Source organism: Notolepis coatsorum (assembly GCF_963971535.1).
Source record: "Notolepis coatsorum genome assembly, chromosome: 7".
NCBI lineage: Eukaryota > Metazoa > Chordata > Actinopteri > Aulopiformes > Paralepididae > Notolepis > Notolepis coatsorum.
Window position 1 is genome coordinate 134,582,109 of NC_140171.1, and position 15,869 is coordinate 134,597,977.

At 42.1% G+C, this 15,869-nt stretch overlaps 2 protein-coding genes across 14 annotated transcripts in view; one reads left to right on the top strand and one right to left on the bottom strand.

Moving 5' to 3' along the window:
* pcm1 (pericentriolar material 1) overlaps positions 1-3,120 on the top strand; it is a 70,333-nt gene extending 67,213 nt beyond the window's left edge. For 10 of the 13 annotated variants that reach the window (XM_084319312.1, XM_084319313.1, XM_084319314.1 and 7 more), the window contains 4 exons: positions 170-357; positions 1,123-1,215; positions 1,348-1,440; positions 2,383-3,120. In XM_084319312.1, the coding sequence (XP_084175438.1) occupies positions 170-357; positions 1,123-1,215; positions 1,348-1,440; positions 2,383-2,463 (455 nt within the window). In that variant the 3' untranslated portion in view covers positions 2,464-3,120. Of the gene's footprint in view, positions 1-169; positions 358-1,122; positions 1,216-1,347; positions 1,472-2,382 lie in introns of all 13 variants that reach the window. The other 3 variants (XM_084319321.1, XM_084319316.1, XM_084319315.1) reach the window with 1 other exon arrangement.
* A 3,686-nt stretch (positions 3,121-6,806) lies between these two features.
* The window catches only part of asah1b (N-acylsphingosine amidohydrolase (acid ceramidase) 1b), a 45,124-nt gene continuing 36,061 nt past the window's right edge, over positions 6,807-15,869 (bottom strand). Inside the window, exons 13-14 of the mRNA XM_084318491.1 lie at positions 9,197-9,253; positions 6,807-8,100 (exon numbers count right to left, since the gene is read on the bottom strand). Coding sequence (XP_084174617.1) covers positions 8,011-8,100; positions 9,197-9,253 — 147 coding nt within the window. The 3' untranslated portion in view covers positions 6,807-8,010. The remainder of the gene's footprint in view (positions 8,101-9,196; positions 9,254-15,869) is intronic.

The following is a 15,869-nucleotide window of genomic DNA, read 5'->3' on the forward strand; positions in this document are numbered from 1 at the left end:
ACGCACAGAGAGGAGATTGGTATCTATCTTCTCGTCGGACTCTGGAGAAGACGGGAACTCGCGTCGCTTTAAGTTAGTTTGTTATCAGCCCCTCTGACATCTTCCTTTTCACATTTCCATCTAACACTTTGCTTCCTCCTCACACACCCACCTCTACTCTCCTGTATAGTGAAGAGCAATAAGTCAGAGTCTAAGTCTGTTGAGGTGGCAGAGGACAAAGCCATGGTGGAGGACGACCGAGGCCCTGAGGGGGAGGGAGGCAGAGTGGCTGCTACAGAGTCCTACACCACGGCCTCCAAGGGTTCAACTGCCACCAGCAGTCCCGACACCGACTCGCCTGTCATGGTCAACGTTGATGTAAGTCTACAAGCTCTCACAGGCTCCACTTCTCATGCCTCTCGTTGCCGGTCGATGCTGCTATAACACAAGCTATAGCCAGGTAGTATTTTCTTTGTGTAATTAAAAGGTATCTATTAGATATATATACGTATAGTCAACTGAGCAGAGACTGTAAAGGATTGTAGCTGGCCAAATAACATCCCAAATCCTCAGCCAGTTTTCTGACATTGTCGTGTTTTTGTTCATCATAAAACACAGGGATTCAACAGTGGAATACACAGAGACATGTACCCCAGGGTTCGCACAAAGTCCTTGAAGTGCCTTAAAGTGCTTGATTTAAAAAAGAAAGAAAAGTCAAGGCCTGGTATTCCTTGAAACAGCCCATTTTTAACAAGGTGCTTAAAAAGTCCTTGAAATTCAAATCAACCATTCGCATTGAAAGTTTTTTTCATCCATGATAAGATTGTTCTGAATCAAGAAATAAAAAATGTCATTTAAAGTGTAACTAATTGTCGGAAATAGGTTTTAAGCCATAAATATTGGATCAGACTTTTTCTTTTTATAAATGCCCTTTTAAAATAAAAAAATAGTGCTTGGAAAGGTCCTTGAATTTCATTTTGCAATGTCTGTGGGAACCCTGGTACACTGTCTGTATGATTTCACTCAAGAATCAATTTCTCCTGCCAACAGTTTTAAAGCTGGAGATGGCTAGACTAACTGGACCTTACCGCCACGGTTGTGCACTGCCTTCACTGATTGATCATGAACTTATCATTGACACAGGAGATCGGTTCAGGTAACACCAGCCAGAGGTCTGACGAGGAGGACTTTGTCAAGGTGGAGGACCTTCCCCTGCAGCTTACAGTCATGTGTGAGGTGTGTAACGGTTCAACGTGACATAATGACTGAGCAGTAATTGCTTAATTGATTGTTGTCTACTTTGGTTCAACAAATGTGCAATAATAATGTGTCCGTCTAACGGATATATTGTTTGTGCCGTAACCTAAGGAGGCGCTCCAGAAGAGGATCGTGGAGGAACAGCAGAACAACAACCTGTCTGTTGAGATCATCAATGGCAACACCGAGACACTGATTGGGCTGGTGGGCAACACACAGACACTGAAGGAACCAGGTATACACCAGGAATACAACACAGACACTGAAAGAACCAGGTGTACACCAGGAATACAACACAGACACTGCAAGAACCAGGTGTACACCAGGAATACAACACAGACACTGAAAGAACCAGGTGTACACCAGGAATACAACACAGACACTGCAAGAACCAGGTGTACACCAGGAATACAACACAGACACTGAAAGAACCAGGTGTACACCAGGAATACAACACAGACACTGCAAGAACCAGGTGTACACCAGGAATACAACAGACACTGAAAGAACCAGGTGTACACCAGGAATACAACACAGACACTGAAAGAACCAGGTGTACACCAGGAATACAACACAGACACTGCAAGAACCAGGTGTACACCAGGAATACAACACAGACACTGCAAGAACCAGGTGTACACCAGGAATACAACACAGACACTGAAATAACCAGGTGTACACCAGGAATACAACACAGACACTGAAAGAACCAGGTGTACACCAGGAATACAACACAGACACTGAAAGAACCAGGTGTACACCAGGAATACAACACAGACACTGAAAGAACCAGGTGTACACCAGGAATACAACAGACACTGAAAGAACCAGGTGTACACCAGGAATACAACACAGACACTGAAAGAACCAGGTGTACACCAGGAATACAACACAGACACTGAAAGAACCAGGTGTACACCAGGAATACAACAGACACTGAAAGAACCAGGTGTACACCAGGAATACAACACAGACACTGAAAGAACCAGGTATACACCGACGTCAGCATGTGCGGTAATACGGCCCTGTACACAGATTTTAACAGCTACAATGTTGTTTATACACACGTACATATATATATATAGTATACAGTATATAAAAACTATGCCTAATGGAATTAATTGGACATTCCTCTTCTTCTTTCAGAAACCATTGGTGCACAGAGTGCATGAAGAACCACACCTATGTCTGAATAACATGGGCTGTATGAACACTATAGTAGCATAATTGTTGCGCCCTAAACCTGTTTTGTTGCGCTTGGTTGATTTCTATTCTTTATCTGGAATTATAAAAAGAGCAATGAGTTTCTAAGAATTGTTACTGGTTGACTGGTTACAAATGCACTTAAGTTAAAAACTGTTCACATAATCAAACACTTTGTTAAACATTCTATTCCTTAACATGTTATGCTTTGTTTCTGAGGCTGGGGTGGGACGGTCTTTGCTGCGGAGTGTTGGTTAAGCTGTACAAGCCTTTGTTCTGTTCTCTTCTAGTCTGGCAAAACCTGTTGAGAATCGCCTTAGTCCTCCTTTTTTTCCGGACATGGGATCAGTTTGAAATCAGTAGTAATTTTAAATGTATTTTTTGTTGTCTTGGCCTGGCCTTATCATTCTACTGTTCTTGTTTTCCCTGACCTTACTGAAACAGTGCACCTTCAGACTGGCTGTCTGCTACGTCTCTTTTGGCTTCTTTTAAACTGGTTTGTCTGTGTCAGAGCTTAATGGTTACTTTGTTTCATTCTTTTATTAAGATTTTTTCGAACCATTTTCACATCAGTTATAAAAATCTGTTTTGTTGCGTTTATGGGTTAGCTTCCCATGATTTCCATGTAATTAAAATGTTAATTACTGTATGAAGTTTTAAATAATAAATTGATGAAACTTTTGAATGTGACGTTTCTACTGGAGAATGTGTCTCTAGTCAACTGCAGTATAATGTATAACTACAGAAAAGTACCGTTTTACAATAAAAGTACTGACTTAGAAGACTTCCAATGCAAAACATCCACTAGCTAGCCTACTACTATTTAACAACCTGAATCTCCACAGCTGAGTATAGACTATAGATTAACACTTATCATTGTACTAGAAATGCCTAATCTTTATTACCAACAAAAGGACAGAAATGTATAAAATGGAGTTCAGATGTACCGTACTTTTCGCACTATAAGCCGCAGCAGCTAAATTGAATGATGTGTACATATATAAGCCGCACTGGACTATAAGCCGCATGTGTTTTAATGTTGAATTACCATATGTAAAGAGTGGAGCCTGCGGCTTAATTTGACTCAACACAGGAAACCTCACCCGGCCTGGACACGGAAAGGATTGATAGATTGATTGCTCTTTCTCGATTCTGTGGGTGGTGGTGCATGTTCTTATATTGAGCTTTAAGTTCCCACCTCTACAGAGAATGACTCCCACCTCTACAGAGAATGACTCCCATTGGGACACAATACTGTCGGACAAATAACAAGAATTAACTCATTTACAAGTTGTATTAAGTAAATAAGGGAACAGATAAATAACATTTCAATGCAGTAAAAAAAGCAATATTTTGATTTTCGGGTTTTGTCCACATATAAGCCGCACCGTTATATAAGCCGCAGGGTCGAAAAATGGGGGAAAAAGCCGCGGCTTATAGTCCGAAAAGTACGGTATTTAGGCTACCAGATGTACCGGACTCGATGTCTGTTCCGTTAGTGCCAGTTATTAAGAACACAGCTGTTAAAGGTTTGCAGCCTAGATAACTTCAGGCCCATAGCTCTAGCCAGCATACGGTCAAAGTCCTAGAGAGAATCCTGCTGGATATGAAATTACTTCATTAACTCGTTTGTTAAAGCTAAACTTGACACTGACTTTTGTATATAGGCCTTAAAGGAAATCGTCAAAACTCAACTCATTCTTATGTGTTTTATTGATGCTTCAAAAGCCTTTTGATCGTGTTAATCATAGAAAGTTGTTTGTTAAATTGAGTCAAAGAGTAAATACATTGTGAGAATTCTGCCTTACTGGTATGCTGCCCACCATGCAAGTAAAATGGGGCAATATTGTCTCTCAGCCCCATTAACACTTTGATTGCCATGGGTTAAATTCATGACATACCATAGATTGCCAGCTCTATTTGTCTATGGAGAAGTACCCCTTCTTTGCATGGCTATAACTTTTTAAATTCTATTGCTACATTGCCATTATTAGGGCCCATTCAAAGTCCTATATGTATTGTTCATTGTGTAACAACGTTAAACTTTTTCATTCACATATTCATAGTAAAGTATGGTATAATGTATAAGTATGTTTTCATCTCTTTCTGCAGCTTTCTCCAGAACGTGATCTATAGCCCCAAATGCATTATATTGATGATGAAATACAGTTTGATGGCAATGGGGGCGATATAAAAAATTTCAATTGGACGTACTTCTAGAATGATCTACGTATGATCTGATGATGACCGGATGGGCGGGGGATCGTTTATAATTCCGTGGGCAGCGTTATATCATTCATCTAGTGTGGGTCATATGTTCATCATAACAGTTTATATGGAACACGTTCAAAAATAACGCTGGATCTTACCGTATCTTCCTCGCGCCGTTGGACGATCAGCGTGGTGTAGACCGTTTTCGATTATGGGATGTTTATCCTGATGAACCATTTCCAGCTTGTATAATACTATATACGTCCAAATAACGTTGTTTATTGAGTTAGGGCGAGCGATTGATCATCCAGTGTGTTGAGATGGAGTCCGGCTACCGGACGCGAGTGCCCGGAGCTCATATGGATGAGCACTTCCTGTTTGTGGCGCCCCTCCCTCTGCCGATCGGCCACCAGATGGCGCTCTCGAACCGTTAGACAGTTGGTGGGAGCCCACCAGCACATCTCAGGGCTCCGGAAAGAAAATATGATTTCGATCACAGATTTTTGAAATATTGATATCAAAGACGAGTTACGGCGTCCTCGGCACCTTTAGCATGGCTCTGAATGACGTGAAAAAGCGTTTTCCGGCAATCAAAGTGTTAAGGGGGAATCATAAATGGACTCCATACCTGATCAAACTTGTCTGAGGAACGGCTTACTGTGAGTCTGAGATGTTCAAGCTTGAGACGCAGCATCACATCTCAGCCAGAGTCCAGCTCGGTGGATGAGGAAGACATCCAGTGAAGGAGGATCAATCTCTGCTTGCAGTGTTACAGATTTCATTATCTTTAGTTCCAGAGCGATTCTCGTTATTCTTCTCTTATGCCAAAAAACAGCTATCATAGGATTTGGCTGAATTTCCATTTCCAAGACCTCTGACTGTTTAAAGATTACAAGATTTAAAGTGGACAGGTTAAGACGACCAAAATGAGTGCCAGAGATGTCAAAGACAGACCGTAAAAGTGGGATCTACATTTAACATTTGAGAAAGTTTAGCTTTTGAAAAATGCAGGTGATTCATAACCTTAAACTGAATAAGGCCACGTCGGTATGCACCCCCTCCAGGGCCTCTTCCCAACACCCTGCTGTCAAAGCCACCCCTAAACCCCCCCCCCCCATGCTGATCTTATGATCTCTAGTGATGAGTTATGTGAATTTGACAAGACATGGCTCTTGAGCTTGAGGGCTCAAAGGAAAACAAAGATCCCATGAGCAACTCATCTGGCAAATTGGGAAAGGAGGGAGTATTTGAACCCTTTCACTGCAACAATACCAACGGGTTAACCCTTTCACTGCGATAATACAGAAGGTCAACCATTTCACTGCCACATGACAACGGGTTAACCCTTTCACTGTTACCTTCTGTAGTGGTAGTGAAAGGGTTAATATAACTTAATTTGAAGAAGTGGGATTTTGCAGTTCCAAGTGTGGAAATGATTGTATATATATATAAAGGGCCTTCGCATTAATTAAAACACGTCTGTTCCATATATCAAAATAATCATGACAAGTGGAGGGGAGGGGAGGGGAGGTGGCTGGGATAAACCGGGGCAAGCAAACCATAATTTCGCCTGATATTAGACCATATTTCCAAAGGTTCCCAGATATTTTAATATATATATAACGGATGGTATCGTGAAGCGCAGTCAAGAAGGGCTGGGGTGAGTAGCGGTGCCAGGATGGTATCGTGAAGCACAGTACGAAGGGCTGGGGTGAGTAGCGGTGCTATGGGTTAAACTCACTCTCACATCCTCAAAAGACGCATAGAAGTGAATTCACCTCTTGGTATAGCGTTGTGTTGTTGCACGCGGCGTGGCAGACCCATGTTCGAATCTCCCTCGGGGCATCGAAGTTTGAGGTGACGTCACAATATACATAATATTGTTACATAATATAGGTGATCTGTCCATGCAATCCAAAGCCTGTAATACTGGGTGCATTATTGGTCATACTTCTAGTGAACCATATTATGTATGCAGATGATCTTGGTCCTTAGTCCAAGTAGCGCTGGTCTTCACCAGCTCTTTACTATGTTTTGTGCATAGTGTAGAACATGATATCAAATACAATGCTGTTTCGCCACAACCTGTAGAACCAAAGAGGACAAAATGTCCAACATTCCCCGATTTGAAATTGTCTGATAATCTTGGTGTATAAGTGTCTTGGACATTTTATTACAGCAGAAATGACAGATATTATAGGCAATGCCACATGATTTATGCACAAGCAAACATTCTCATGCAGGTTCACTGTGTACAGATGGAGTGAAGACGTCCCTGTTCAGAGCATATTGTAGACCACTCTACCTCACAGTTTGTCAAACTATAAAAAAGCAAGCTTACAGTACTAAACTTCAAGTAGCTTATGATGCCATGAGAATATTACTCAGATCTAGATGGTGTAGTGCAAGTCAAATGTCCGTGCCTACAGGAGTCAATACTTTACAAGCTGTTCACATCACATTGCATGAAATCACATTGATATTTATTTGCCGGTTTAATAACTCTGAAAATTAGGTCATCTTGGTTTTAACAAACAGAAGGTATACACTACCAATCCCAGCTGTGGAGACATCGGTACAGTTGTCTCTTTGTAAGACATTGATGTAAATTTATTCTTGTTTTAAACCTTTTATTGTGTTTGTCTGTCATTTGTTCTGTGTGTTTTGTCTTTTATCTGGACCATGAGTCTGTAAATAAAGCTTGCTTGATTGATTGATATTGGTCAATAGCAGTTCACGTTAGTGAAATGGTCAAACATGACATGCTGTCATAATGTGGTTACAACCCCTAAAACACACTATGCATGAAAATAATCCCAAACTGATCATTTGAAACAACATTTGTTTTCAATTTCATTAGAGGAAGCCTAGAGGCCCCAAATATTAAACAGTTAATCACTCGGTTCCAAACATGCTATATATTAGCAATATTTCTTTTCAAATTCCTTAAATCGTATCTGTTCGTATAATGGCCTCATTCCACAATGGGACATAAAACAGATCTGACATTACAAAATATTATGAATCCATCATCATTCTGTAAAAAAACAAACATGTTAAACATTTAATCAACAAATCTTTAACATTTCTATACTCATTTCAGACACATACACACATAGAAAAGTCACATTAGTTTACCTATTATTGTCTTTTGTTTTTTTTAAACAAAATGGAAATCTCAGAAAGCTACATCACGGTTGAGGCTATCTTTGGTGTAAGTGATTAGTTGCTGTGCCAAGAAATAAGGAAGGGTTTCCCAGTTTTGTCCCAGCATCAGTTGAGCTGATCTCTCAACTGTTTCTACAGTATTTCTGTGCAATAAAGGGTTTTGAAGCTGATCTGGGTTCAGTGCTTGCATGTTCACCAGGGCATGCAGGGGTTGGGACAGTCACGGACATAGGATTCCAGTTTCCCCGCAGACACTTCCATCAGTGTGGTGTAGGTGGTCAACTGCAATGAGCACAGAGGTGAATGAAAAAATAAAGTGTCACTTTCTGTGTCCGAAATCCAAAAACACACACACAGGTCTAGCAGCATGCAGTTACTTCTCTAACCCTCAACACAGTTTAACCACACTACCAAATGGTTAACCCTTTCAGACGGTTACCGTCTGTAGTGGTAGTGAAAGGTTAACCTTCTGTAGTGTGGTAGTGAAAGGGTTAACGGAAATGCACTTTCCGTCTTCTCCAGAGTCAGACAAGAAGATAGACCAATACCAATTTCCTCTCAGTGTGTTCAGTTATATAAAGCTATCCGGCTGCAAGTTAGCCTAGCTTAGCACAAATGAATGAAAACGGATACGGACCACTAGCCTAGCTGTTGTGTTCTTGTCCGACGGTTAAGCACATTTACCATAATGTTGGCGTGTTCCTTGGCATTTGAGTACACCGCTTTTTGAGACAACTTACTGCCAGTGCCTACTATACCATTTTCAAATTCAGTACTAAAACGGCTTTACAGTAAGTACTACATGGCAAACCATTTGGACGGAGAAAATGTGTCTTTACTTTATATGACATCAGCTTTACAATAGGCCAATTTCATTTGATTTAATTAAATGTTGATTAAATTAAGACTTGAGTCGTTGGTTTCAGGAGGCCCAGCAGCGCCTGCCTTCAAGAATATACTGAACACGCTCTTAGTAGATCCTTCACTGTATGCTTGTATGCCGTGACAAATAAAACTCTTGACTTGACTTGACTTCCTGCTCTTGCTGATACCCCAGTTTCAGTATTAGACAGTTTCACACTTGTCTAATACTTAAATAAAGGTAAATCTGCCACTGCTGTCAAAATATGTAATTTGGGACAAACTGAGTTTCTGTAGTAGTTCAGCAGAAACTTAGCGCAAAAGGCAAACTAGAGATATCTGCAGGACGGGGAGCCGTGCTAGAAATAAGGTTCCGTGTCAAATCTTCACACATCCACTCTACTGGAAAAGAAAAGCCAGATTAAAATATCGATCTCTGGATTATTTAATTTATTTTTTTACCCAGCCCTAATAAACAGAATAATATGGAAAATAAAATCTAAAAATAAAGGCTCACCTTGTTCAAGACTGGTTTGGTTGAGAGTAGATCATACATGGTCTTCAGTGTGATGTTCTACAGAAGAATGACAGCAGAAGAAAGTTGTCACTACTCTGGTACAACATGAACATGCAACTCGTCAGTGAGACTATGAAGGGTTTGGAAGCAGGCGTCCACATGGGAGCTGCAGTCTGTGTGGGAACAGGGTGCAAAGAGTTGACAATAGAGTAAGGTAGGGTAAGAAGAAATGCCTCTGGGAGTTAATGTGTCTATGTAGAACAGGAGTAACACACATTAGGCAGATGAAATCACAATTCTGCATAATAGCACAACAATGCAGAGAGAGCAGAATACAACACTAATGGGTTATCGGGCAGAGGTGGCCTAAAGGTTAACACATTGGTTGCCAGCCGGATATGACGATTTATCGCTTGGATGCCAGCACATGAATCAATGGGAGGACGAGCACATTTGCGAGCGATTAAACTATATCTTAAATTATGTGTCTAATACACCCGTCGCTTATCAATGACTTGCTTGCAGTCAACATGTACGAAACGGATTGTTTTTTCATCAGTACATTTCCGGGGTTTTTTTCCGTTTTGAATTGAATGAGTATAGTTTTGGAGATTTTGGAGAATTCCAGAGAAATCCGCGATAATAGCATTTTTTTTTTTAAATATTAATTTTTTAGAGTTTATCGCTTTTTCCTGGTCAGACATGACCGACAGCAGGGTTTCCGTTAGAAAAAATTGTTGCCGGCCTCAGTGTCCGGTAGATTTCAATCTACCGGTCAAATGAGAGACATTCCGGTCAGAGTTTATTGAGCTTAAAAACAATTGATAGGCAAAAGAATGACAACAAAACAAAAGAATGACATCATCAAGGCATGTAGATTTATAATATTTTTACTTAAAACTAGGCTACTTTTGCGTATAAAGTCATTATATTCCAAATAAAATAAGTCCCGAGACTCGTGCTGCTGCCGACTTTAAATCAAATAGGTGTCTGTGGGCAGTCGCCCGACATTAATAAACAACAGTCTGTTATAATCACATTTTTATGAGCTAACGAATTCCGTTATATTGGACATTTGTATTAATTATATCAAGCGAAGAACTGAGAAATTTGGCAGAGAGAGACGGCAACATTATCGTGGGTCTGCGTGACGACTCTCTCGCTCTCCACCTCCCAATGACTTATTTGCGAGAGTATGGCGCTGCAGAGCAGCAGATTCAGCTGTTATTGGCTCTTTTCTGGGAACCGCACAACAGCGCCCCCCACCCAACATTGAATTGAAAATGGCTGAATTGGAGTACTGCTGGAGTACTGCATTGTGCTGCTGTTGCTCCGGCTCTGCAGCTTCACAAAAGTTCGCACACCCAGCACTAAGCTCTCGCTGACAACGTCGTTGTCATTATTAGAAGCAACGATGAAACAAATCATGTAATGATTGTTTCGTTCATCGCATAGGCTATTTAATTTTAGCCTATTTTAATACAATTCAAATAATCAAATTGTGCTTAGACTCAGGGAATTATTTTCACCGGACATTAAGACCGGAGAGATTAAATATGTCGGACTTCAACAGATTTTGCCGGTCAAATACCGGTAATTACCGGCTAACGGAAACGCTGACCGACAGATGAGGTGAGGATGAAACGGGAGACAGAGCAGGGGGAATACATTCGGCAAAGGACGGCGGGTCCGGGAATCGAACCCGGGTCGGCCGTTTCGCGACGCAGCGCGTTACATGGTGTGCTACTAGAGCGCCCCCGATAATAGCCATTTACTGAAATACACAAAACACGTAATTTTCCGGCTGATTTATTAATAGTTTTCAAATAAACGCTAGATTATCGAGAGTATTTGTGTTTGTATGCACGATACAAAAGCGGGCTGAAAAATCATTTATTCATGCCGCGCTCAGCGCCTAACGCCACACACACACACACTGATTAACCCAAAACTGGTAACATAGATTCCTTACCTCAGATCAGATGTTCTGCAAAAAGATGAATCCAATTCCTGATCGCCATTCCAAATATTGATCGCGTTTATTGATCCAACGTTATAGTCCGAAACGCATAATCGAAAGCTGCTCCGAGCCTCGCCAGTGAATCTGGTAACAGACAATGCTTGCCAGAGATGGGGAAACCCTGGACCGGAGTTTTTCTCTGATGCTCTTTTTCACTCAATCCAATCCAATGATGTGCAATACCATTCAGGAGACGATAGGGGGCGGTATTTGCCCTTTTCGAGCTCAGAGCCATTCCCAATGATAACGTCAGGCTGGACGGATGAAAAATGAATGGATATCGCTAATAAAAGAAATAACGATTAAATAACAAGAAATCTCGTTATTGGCAACCAACGCATGGCGGCCAATAACGAGAAATCTCGTTGTTGGCAACCAATGCAGGCTTGTGACTGGAAGAGGTCACCGGTTTGACCCCCCCCCCCCGGACCGGCAAGAAGAATATGGGTGTTTATTTGTTTATTTATTTGTTTACCCAGGGACAGTGCACATTAATGAACATCTTCAGTTTCAACATCAATGTAAATGTGCCAGATTTGAGCTAGTTAGCTAGTTTATGAGTCCCTGCCTACCATGCATGTCTTTATGGTGTAATAATTATTTTATAATAATACTCTCCCCACCCCTCAATACCAACAGATGAAGTGCAAGGCGCCTAACCCCCTAACTGCTCCAGTGGAGCTCCTAGTGGTCAACAGTGTCAGACTGTGGTTGTACTGGGCAGCTCCTAGTGGTCAACAGTGTCAGACTGTGGTTGTACTGGGCAGCTCCTAGTGGTCAACCGTGTCTGACTGTGGTTGTACTGGGCAGCTCCTAGTGGTCAACAGTGTCAGACTGTGGTTGTACTGGGCAGCTCCTAGTGGTCAACAGTGTCTGACTGTGGTTGTACTGGGCAGCTCCTAGTGGTCAACAGTGTCAGACTGTGGTTGTACTGGGCAGCTCCTAGTGGTCAACAGTGTCAGACTGTGGTTGTACTGGGCAGCTCCTAGTGGTCAACCGTGTCTGACTGTGGTTGTACTGGGCAGCTCCTAGTGGTCAACAGTGTCTGACTGTGGTTGTACTGGGCAGCTCCTAGTGGTCAACAGTGTCAGACTGTGGTTGTACTGGGCAGCTCCTAGTGGTCAACAGTGTCTGACTGTGGTTGTACTGGGCAGCTCCTAGTGGTCAACAGTGTCAAACTGTGGTTGTACTGGGCAGCTCCTAGTGGTCAACAGTGTCAGGCTGTGGTTGTACTGGACAGCTCCTAGTGGTCAACAGTGTCAGACTGTGGTTGTACTGGGCAGCTCCTAGTGGTCAACAGTGTCAGACTGTGGTTGTACTGGGCAGCTCCTAGTGGTCAACAGTGTCTGACTGTGGTTGTACTGGGCAGCTCCTAGTGGTCAACAGTGTCAAACTGTGGTTGTACTGGGCAGCTCCTAGTGGTCAACAGTGTCAGGCTGTGGTTGTACTGGGCAGCTCCTAGTGGTCAACAGTGTCAGACTGTGGTTGTACTGGGCAGCTCCTAGTGGTCAACAGTGTCAGACTGTGGTTGTACTGGGCAGCTCCTAGTGGTCAACAGTGTCAGACTCAGCGTTTCCGTTAGAACATATTCGTGCCGGTCTGGATGTCCTGCAAGATTTCTATCCCCGGACATATTCGAGAAATGCCGGTCAGCCTGGTTTTCCTTTTTACCGGCTGAATGCCACCATCGGCGCCAATGTTAACGTTAATATCGCCTAATCTATGTTTTAAATTATGGCTATGTGTCTAATCTGCCCATCGCATTATCAAAGACTATTTTCCAGTCGGTGCTGTCAAGGCTGTTTATCGCGTCGTTGCCGTTTCAGAGCAGTTAGAAAAGCCCCCGTTTTCAGATAAAAAACAGCTCTTTCTGGAGCATTCTATGAAAATAGTCTTTTAGTGGAATATTCCACAACGTTGATATTCGTCGGCCTTTTTATGAATCGTTTTCAAATAAACGCTAGATGATCAATATTATACGTGCACGCAAGCACATTACGGCCGCGCGCGGATAATCGCCCTGTTGATTTCCTCTCGGACTTTTAGTGAAACCAAAACAAGAAGACATTTCACAAAACAGCTTATAACTTCATCAAACTTACTCTGATTATCCTAACACTGATAACATAGAGTCCTTACCTGACATCAGATGGTATCCAACTGGTATATTCCAATTCCTGATCACCATTCGAAAAAATCGATACGTGTATGGATCCAACGCGATACTGTAGAACCTCATGATCAGCGGGGATCTGAGGTTCCAGAATGAACTGTGTCACTGGTAACCCTGGCTGGATCAGTGAACTGGAAAATGTGGATATAATGTCGCACCTCAGCCAGGAGAATTAAACTTTCCACTCGGGCCTGAACGCTCGACATTTCTGTTTCTGTTTTCTTTCACCACGGCATCAGCGGTCTCTGTGGTGGGCAGACAGACAGGCTCAAAAAAAGAAAGAAAAAAAGATTCACATCCGAGCGGCGCCATCCGCGCTTTATCAGCGTGAAGCAACATGTAATGATTGTTTTGTTCATCGCATAGGCTATTTAATTTGAGCCTATTTTAATACAATTCAAATAATAAAATTGTGCTTAGAGAAATTATTTTCACCGGACATTATGACCGGAGATATTTAAATATTCGGACTTCAACATATTTTGCCGGTCAAAAACCGGTAATTACCGGCTAACGGAAACGCTGGACTATGGTTGTACTGGGCAGCTCCTAGTGGTCAACAGTGTCAAGACTGTGGTTGTACTGGGCAGCTCCTAGTGGTTAACAGTGTCAGACTGTGGTTGTACTGGGCGGCTCCTAGTGGTTAACAGTGTCAGACTGTGGTTGTACTAGGCAGCTCCTAGGAGTGAATGTGTGTAGTGTGTGAAGCAGGGTGTTGCTGAAAAAGAGCATTATTTTGTGCTCAGTGAACCTACTCTAGGTAAATAAAGGTTTTTAAACCGATACTTAGGCAGTAAGTAAGAGCCCCTTCTCTCCTCTCATTATCACCAAATACTTAACCTGTAAACACAAGCATAGCGATGAACTATAGGCCCATTATACTACAGCTATAATCACAAGAGTACCAACACAATGCTGTTATGCTACCCAAGAGATTCCCTGAAAGAAATAATTTCATCATGCATAGATTGCATAGAACACAATTTTCACTTGGTTGGAGAAGACAATGACCGCTGTTCACCCAGCCATAATGAACCTCGTGTTTAATGTGTAGGGTCCCCCAATTGGTTATAACGTGAAACGTCTTATGTTAAAACAATAAGTTATCACATTATAACGTGATACTGATATTTTTTTTCTGTTTCTGGTGTGGCAGCAATACGCATCTAATCTTTACAAAAATTATCTTTGTCAATTTTTATTTCTCTCTGGTGCACAACATAGGTTCTCAGATGATGTAAAGCAATTTTCCTAAAATTCTAAATGGCTATGGCAGACGAGGGCCCCCCACATCTGCCATAATGGATTTTCAGCCATTTAGAATTTTAGGAAAATTGCTTTACATCATCTGAGAACCTCTGTTGTAGGTATGTGTACAACGTCTCGTGTCAATCCGACCTATAGGTCAAATTTTTCAAAGTTGTACTATTTTTTCACCTTTTCTCCCATCACCCAATTTTGACGTGCTCTACCAGAGGATGTAGACTACCGAAATTGTGTCCTCCAATACATGTGGAGTCGACCAGTAGGAGTCGCTGTTGCAATGACCAGGGCTTCCCCACCCACGAATACCGCCAATTGTGTTCATAGGAATGACTGACCAAATCGGAGGTACGGCTGCTGGGAATTGAACCTGGGTCTCTGTAGTGGTAGGAGAGTGCTTAGACCTCTACACTACCCAGCCAACCCCAAAGTTGTACATTTTGACCTTTGATTATGGCGCCATCGTCGGGTCGATTGGTGTGCTGTTTGTTGTGATTCATTGGTACACCAATATCTACCATTGTGGCATATTTGCCACAAGATCCTTAGAAGATCCTTAAGAACTTCTACTCATGTACAATAGAGAGCATCTTGACCGGCAACATCACCTCCTGGTTTGGGAATAGCACTGCAAAAGACCAAAGCAGACTACAAAGAGTGACACGTTCAGCCGAACGCACAATTGGAGGGGGGCTCCCCACCCTCCAGAACATTTACTACAAGCGTTGCAAGGGGAAGGCTAAGAGAATTATTAAGGACTCGAGCCACCCGAACAACTGCCTCTTTGAACTGCTGCCGTCAGGCAAGCGATACAGGAGTCTCAAGGCGAGCACAGAAAGACTCAGAAGTAGCTTCTATCCCCAGGCCATCAGGCTGCTAAACGAACAATGAATGAACACTACACAACAACAACCACCAAACACACATAGCACACACATCCACACGCACACACTCACTTTAAACAAACACACTGTAGCACCCACTCCACACACTTTATAGCACACACCCACTTTAAACAAACACACTGTAGCACCCACTCCCCACACTTTATATTTATGGATGAAGGATTGCACTACAACTCGTACACCTTACTGTAAATTGTACCTAAAATTGTACCTCATCCCATTTCTGCTTTGCACTAGATAGTACTGTACATTAGTACACTGCATAGTATTGTGTATTGTATATTATATGGTAACTCAGAACATTGTACATAT